This window comes from Platalea leucorodia (genome assembly GCF_965183815.1).
Source record: "Platalea leucorodia genome assembly, chromosome: 7".
NCBI lineage: Eukaryota > Metazoa > Chordata > Aves > Pelecaniformes > Threskiornithidae > Platalea > Platalea leucorodia.
In genome coordinates, this window is record NC_138829.1 from 50,582,437 (window position 1) to 50,588,742 (window position 6,306).

Consider the following 6,306-nt stretch of genomic DNA (forward strand, 5'->3'; position numbering starts at 1 on the left):
CAGTCCACTATAGCTAGTGAGAGGAAAGAGTGGAAATGTGTATGAACCATAACACTTGAGCTGTGAATGTGGAAAAGTACTGTGCAACATTATATTTTTTCTAGCCTGCAGAGAGCCAAAGATCTCTGACCTGGTGAGACAGAAAGTGCTTCCAATGCAGGTTCAGTCAAGGTGAGAATACAATATCTCAACTACAGTTTAAAGAAAAAATGTGATTGCTTTTCCCCTCCTCTCCTTTCCACTCTGTGTGTTTAGCCTGCCTGAGCAGCCATTCCTAAAACTCCACTCATAACCAAGCAATGAGAGCTGCTGGGAGTGGGGTTCTGGTTAAGCACAGGTTTGCAAGCTGCTGGAGGCAGCCAGGAAGAAACGCACAGTTGGAGACGTGCAAACTACTGGACGATGCCAGAATTAGGCTTGCAAGATTACGACAGGCTATGAGAACAGTCTGAGAACAGTTCCTTGGGGCTAATGATGTGTCTTAAAATATGAACACATGCCATCTTAGTGAAGAAATGACTGGGGAGAGCACAAGGAGAGAAGAGGTTATAGCAATGTAATCCGCTCCCATTAAGTTTCACCATCCAAAGCAATATAGCACAACTGATATAAAGTGGGTTTGGGGTGGGCATGGGGAAGAGGAGGAAGTAGAGTAGGAGGGGAGGAAGGAATGAAAGATCAGAACTTGTCTAGGCTTACCCTTCTGCTGATTTCTTGAAATAAGCCCAATCTGAATTAGTTACGCTGCAATGTTCAGGTTCATTTTTGTCCAAGTAGTAATTTCTCATTTCAGGGGGTTTTTTTGCAGTACATGATTCATTTATTTTTAGATGCAGTGCAAGAACTGTCTTCATCGTTAGTCTTAAGAACAGCCATACCAGGTCAGAATAAAGGTGCAGCTCAAGCCATATCCTCTCTCTGGCAATGGCCAATAGCAGATAGAGAAGACTTTAGGAACAAGGCAAGCACGTACTTCCCAAATACTCTCCCACTCTCCAGCTCTGTGATGTATGATTGTAGAGATGGCCCTGAGAAGCCATCAGGAGGCTTTAGTAGCCATCACGGGATTTTTCTTGCTTAAATTTCTCAAGTCACTTTTGAACACAGGTCTTTTTGTGCTACATTTCAGATATTAACACCAGCTGTATGAGAGCACATACATGCCTCCACCTCCATAGCACCATGGTGGCATCTCATGTTCGTGGACTGTTTTTATCCCTTGAAGTAGGATCTCCATTTCATAGATTAATAGTGAGGCAAAGTGTGGATTATGCAGTATTGCAAGGTCACATGTGAGTAGGGAATGGGGCCCTGGCAGTCTAAGCATGACCTCAACAGCTCTCATCCTTCTTCCAAAATACAAGAAACTTGCCATTGCTCTTGTTCTTAATAACTTTACTTTCCTTGAGTGCTGTTATGTATCACCTCACAGATTCTATATGATGGAGGCAGTCCGTGTCGTGCTGTGACCAAAAATAGAATTACCATGTGAAAAAACATTCTTATGGCTTTTCTGGATGCAGCAGTACCAGAAACCTCATGGCAAATTAATTTCCTGCAGAATTTTTCAGATGTAAATAGTTTTTTTCTGTAGATATGTGCTTTTAAGCATTAGAACAAAGGACATGTTCTAACTGATGAAGATTTAAGTATGACTGTAGTCAAGCTTATGGTCCATATCTAGGCTGGTGCATATATTTATTTTTTTAATTATGTGCCATGTTTCAGCTAATCAGTACAATTTCTAAATGGAAGCTTAGTGATTATTGCAATTATGAAATCTCTGTGGTGAGGCAATTATCTCTGTTAATTGTTAAATCAAGCAACTTTATCAACATGATTTAATCTGAATCGATTCGTAATACTGCCTATTAAAATGTTCACTAGAGAAAAGATGTGCCTAACTCCTCTCTAGTGAGAATTAATTATGGCAATGCAAACTTCCAGTGTAATTTCTTTATTTAAAAACATGGTATCTCAGTCCTTTTGTGAATGGCAAAAGCTGTTCCACGTTCAGAGGCAACTGGTTGCAATCCAGAAACTGTAAAATGGAAAAAAAAAAGAGACACACATAGAAAATTTATAAAAATATGTGTATTTATATATGTGTACATATATATGTAAATAAAATAGGTGGGATGTAAATGGGAGTATTGCTAAACTATGTTGGAATGATATTTTTGCCTTATTCTTTCACAAGCAAACTTCATGTGCTTTGAAATTACACTTAACACAGCTGGCGATAAAGCTATGGTAATGATCACTTTTATAATATTGTTACCTTATGTTCTTTGTGCCTTGAAACAGGGAAACACCTTTGCATCAACTTTACTCATCTGCATTCACCAAGCAAAAGCTTGAAATCTATCCAACCAAGAAGCCAGCACTGCCCTTTGGAGACCTGCCCCCAGGGTACCAGCATCTGCACACTCAGCTTCAGTATGAGTGCATTTCTCCTTTCTACCGCCGCCTGGGTAGCAGCAGGAGGACTTGTCTGAAGACAGGAAAATGGAGTGGGAGAGCCCCTGTGTGTATTCCAAGTGAGTCTCCAAGGGAAAAAAAATGCACACATCTCTGGGTGGATGGGGGAACAGGATGTGTATTCATCTTAGATAATTAGGGAGTCACAGCAGTGTAGGCTGCCTATGCTTCCAGCTGGGATATAGGAGCAATAAAGCTTGGAGGATATATGGCTCTTTTTAACCACCAGTAGAATTTGTGCAGTTGATGGTAAAGGGATCACGCTTTCAGCACTGTAATTTGCCATCAATTTTTCTACTTTTATTGAGCAAGAGGTGTAGTGAGTTTCTCTCCTGATTTGAAAATGTTTTCCTACTATCACTTCATGTTTTCCTGTATTATTTACTGCAAATGTAATTTTTCTTTTCTACTTTGGCACACAGTTGACAAAAACATCAAAGTTTAAGCAATAGAATGGAGAGTCTGCATTTTAAAGAGGCTCTTCCTTTAATATACCCTGCTAAGGAAGGGTTTATTTTGTAAACTGTAAGTCCAGGTCAAAACTTATTCAGAGCCCGTGCACAGAGTAAGTTAGCGTACAAATATCACAAGATTGGGTACAACCCACTACTGACATCAGGCAAACTGTGAAAAGTAGATCCTAACATCAAGCAAATTTTTAGACTTCTTGTTTGTGGTTTTGTGTTGAGATCATCTCATGTACTGAAAAGTATTTCATTCAGTCCTTTTCACTATGGGCGTGCACACACTACATCCCAGGAAAAAAAACGTCCTAAGGGAGACTAAAAAATGTGACCAAATGATGTAACTCTTTCAACTGAAGTAAACCTTTCCTAATACAGGAGATGCTACCCCAGATCTGAGCCCAGGTAGTATATTCCTAGAAAAGGGCAAAGCTTTTTCTTTTCCCCAGGATGGCTGTTGATTTATATGCATTTCCTTCAAGGTTCTTCTTGCAAGACAAGTCTGTTCTCATAGGCGTGAATTCATCTGTGCTAAGGTCAGTTCTAGGAGAGGATCTCACAATTGCCCTGTGACTGCCTAGGGTGAGTTTTAGTGCACTGATGGCTCTGTGGTGTTTTATTATAAGCAAGAATCAGGGGCGTTCTTTCCATTTCTTTATGCAGTCATCTCATTATAGTGCAGCTTGATAAGGTTGCATGAAAATTCACCTGCTCAAGTGCTAAATCCACATTCCTACTTCAGCCAGGAATTCAGATAATAATGGAAAAATTGAAAGTGTTTTTTTAAAAGTATATAAAATACTCTTATAATTTTGCAGGTTGGAGACAGAGGTTAATTAGAAAGCTGGCCCTCATGCTAACCACTGCAGTTTGGTTTCTTTTGGCACATCCTAAGCAGGAATCAAGAGTGATATTCAGGTTCTTTGGTGGGGAAAAGGCGTTACCTCATTCTTGGTTCATGTTTCCTCAGTCTGCGGAAAAGCAGAAAACATCACCCTTCAGAAGACAGTGACCTCTACCAGGTGGCCCTGGCAAGCGGCAATCTATCGGACAGCCAATGGGGTGAAGGAGAACAGTCTCCGGAAAGGGGCCTGGATCCTTATCTGCAGTGGGGCTCTGGTGAATGAGCGCACTGTGGTGGTGGCAGCTCATTGTGTCACTGACCTGGGCAAGACCATCGTGCTCAAGACAGCAGAGCTCAAAGTGGTTCTGGGGAAATTCTACAGAGATGATGACAAGGATGAAAAGACCATCCAGAACCTGCGGGTGAGTAAGCCTGCTGGGAGTGGAAAATGATGAGCACAGACAGATGCTGATCATGTCCATCCTGTATGGGGAGAAAAAGGTTATCCTTTGAGCAATATATTGGTTTACACACTGTTCTTTGCAATGCATATCTAGAGACTCAACTGACAGACCTGTCATGGCACAAGGAGGGCACATACTGTAGTTCATTAAATTCCCCTGAGACTGTCCAACTCATATGTTCACCCCCTAAAACAGATCACTAAGAAAACAGCTCAGGTTCCATGGGCCATAATGTCTTGATTGATATTGCCAGAAAAAAAGTAGAAAAGATGCCAGCTACTGTCAAAAGTGATTAGCATAATTTATGAAACACTTGTGCTCTAGATCCTGGTTTGACGCCATGAGCGCATTTCACATTTCAGCCCCAAGGCTGTACAGCTCTAAACTCAAAAGAAGTTTATGTCTGACTCCAGCTCCAAAAATAGCACCTCAGGCTCACCAGAGTGGTTCGTTCTTTTCAAGTAGAACTAGAAAGGTTGAAGTAAAAATGAGGAGAAATACAGCAATTTTGGCTGTGTGTGTCTCTTTTTCTGGAGTGGGGGGGTATGTGAGTTAATTAATGGATTTTATCCAAGAAATCATAGTTAATTTGATTCTCCCCCCTCCCCCCTCTTCAGTTTCTTTCTCTAATTGCAGCCTTTTCAGACTTTTCCTGTAAGGAAATATTTTTTACAACATTTCCTTATAGCAATCCTATCCATTCTTGTAGTGTTTCATCAAGGTAACTAGCAGTAAAGGTTTGGCCCCGACATTATGTAATGTATTGCTAATATTCTTTTTTGGTGGGAACATGGTTGAATTTGAATAAGAAGATAACATTTTAATTGAAACCCCCCCCCCCCCCCGCCCCAAATTCTACAGGCATGGCAGGTAAAATCTTTTCAGTAAACAGTGGAAAAACTTGATCTGCACATTAATTCTCCATTTTACTGAAAATGTCCTTGACTGCTTTTCATTAGGAAGAGTTTCATGCAATAAAACTGTCCTGAAACCCAAGCCAAAAGAAAGTCAGAAGATGCTTGATCTCTTTGCATGTTTCTCATTTGAGTGAACACTATGGTGAAAGAACAGTTTGGGAGTGGAGGGTAGAGGAGAAGTATGCAAAATAAACTAACATGTATTATAGTAGTATGGAAAGAGTGCTGCAGACTTTCCATTGCTGTTAACTCTGCAATTCTTCCTACTCTGTTTCCTCCCCAGATTTCTGCCATCATAGTGCATCCCAATTATGACCCTATATTACTCGATTCTGACATAGCTATCATAAAACTTTTGGACAAAGCCAGAATCAGCAGTCGTGTTCAACCCATTTGCTTGTCATCTTCTCATGACTTGACTTCATCCACAGAGGATTTAAAAATAATGGTTACTGGCTGGAAGGTATTGGCTGACATTAAAGATCCAGGATACAAGAATGACACAATCCGCATGGGGGCTGTTCGGATGGTGGATTCACTGTTGTGTGAGCAACAGTATGAGGATAATGGGATACAAGTCAGCATCACTGACAGCATGTTCTGCGCCAAACAAGACCACACAGCCTTTTCTAATATCTGCCCTGCTGAGACTGGTGGGATTGCAGCCATAACTTTGCCAGGAAAAGCATCTCCTGAGCTAAGGTGGCACCTGATGGGATTAGTGAGCTGGGGTTATGATAAATCTTGCAGCCTAGAACTCTACAGTGGCTACACCAAAGCTCTTCCCTTCAAAGACTGGATTGAGAAGAACCTGAAATAAAAAGCTGTGTCTAGAAATGGTATTTTATAACTATCATAATATCTCTCTCAGTCTCTGCGGTTTTAGGCTTCTCATCCCAGTGATGAGCCACGTCTGGGATAAGGTTAAGGCAGACAGCCTGGTAATTTGTCCTAGGATCAGATGTTCCACGAGGCTACTTTTACTTAACCCATGACAAAGGGTCTTAGTGCATGAGAAGTTTTGTCATATTTTGCCTGTCTCCCCTGGTGGGAGATGATGCTCTGCTCCTGAGTCTGACATACAGAAACAGGACAGCAAATTCTGACTGAAATTAATCTGTAGTGTGGAGTCCCCT

General features: G+C 41.1%; 1 protein-coding gene across 4 annotated transcripts in view; it reads left to right on the top strand.

The window, feature by feature from the left end:
* PAMR1 (peptidase domain containing associated with muscle regeneration 1) overlaps positions 1-5,990 on the top strand; it is a gene marked incomplete at both ends in the record, with an annotated part of 56,700 nt that extends 50,710 nt beyond the window's left edge. For all 4 annotated transcript variants that reach the window (XM_082317057.1, XM_082317058.1, XM_082317059.1 and 1 more), the window contains 4 exons: positions 105-171; positions 2,308-2,540; positions 3,916-4,211; positions 5,454-5,990. In XM_082317057.1, coding sequence (XP_082173183.1) covers positions 105-171; positions 2,308-2,540; positions 3,916-4,211; positions 5,454-5,990 — 1,133 coding nt within the window. The remainder of the gene's footprint in view (positions 1-104; positions 172-2,307; positions 2,541-3,915; positions 4,212-5,453) is intronic.
* Between the last annotated feature and the right edge of the window lie 316 nt (positions 5,991-6,306).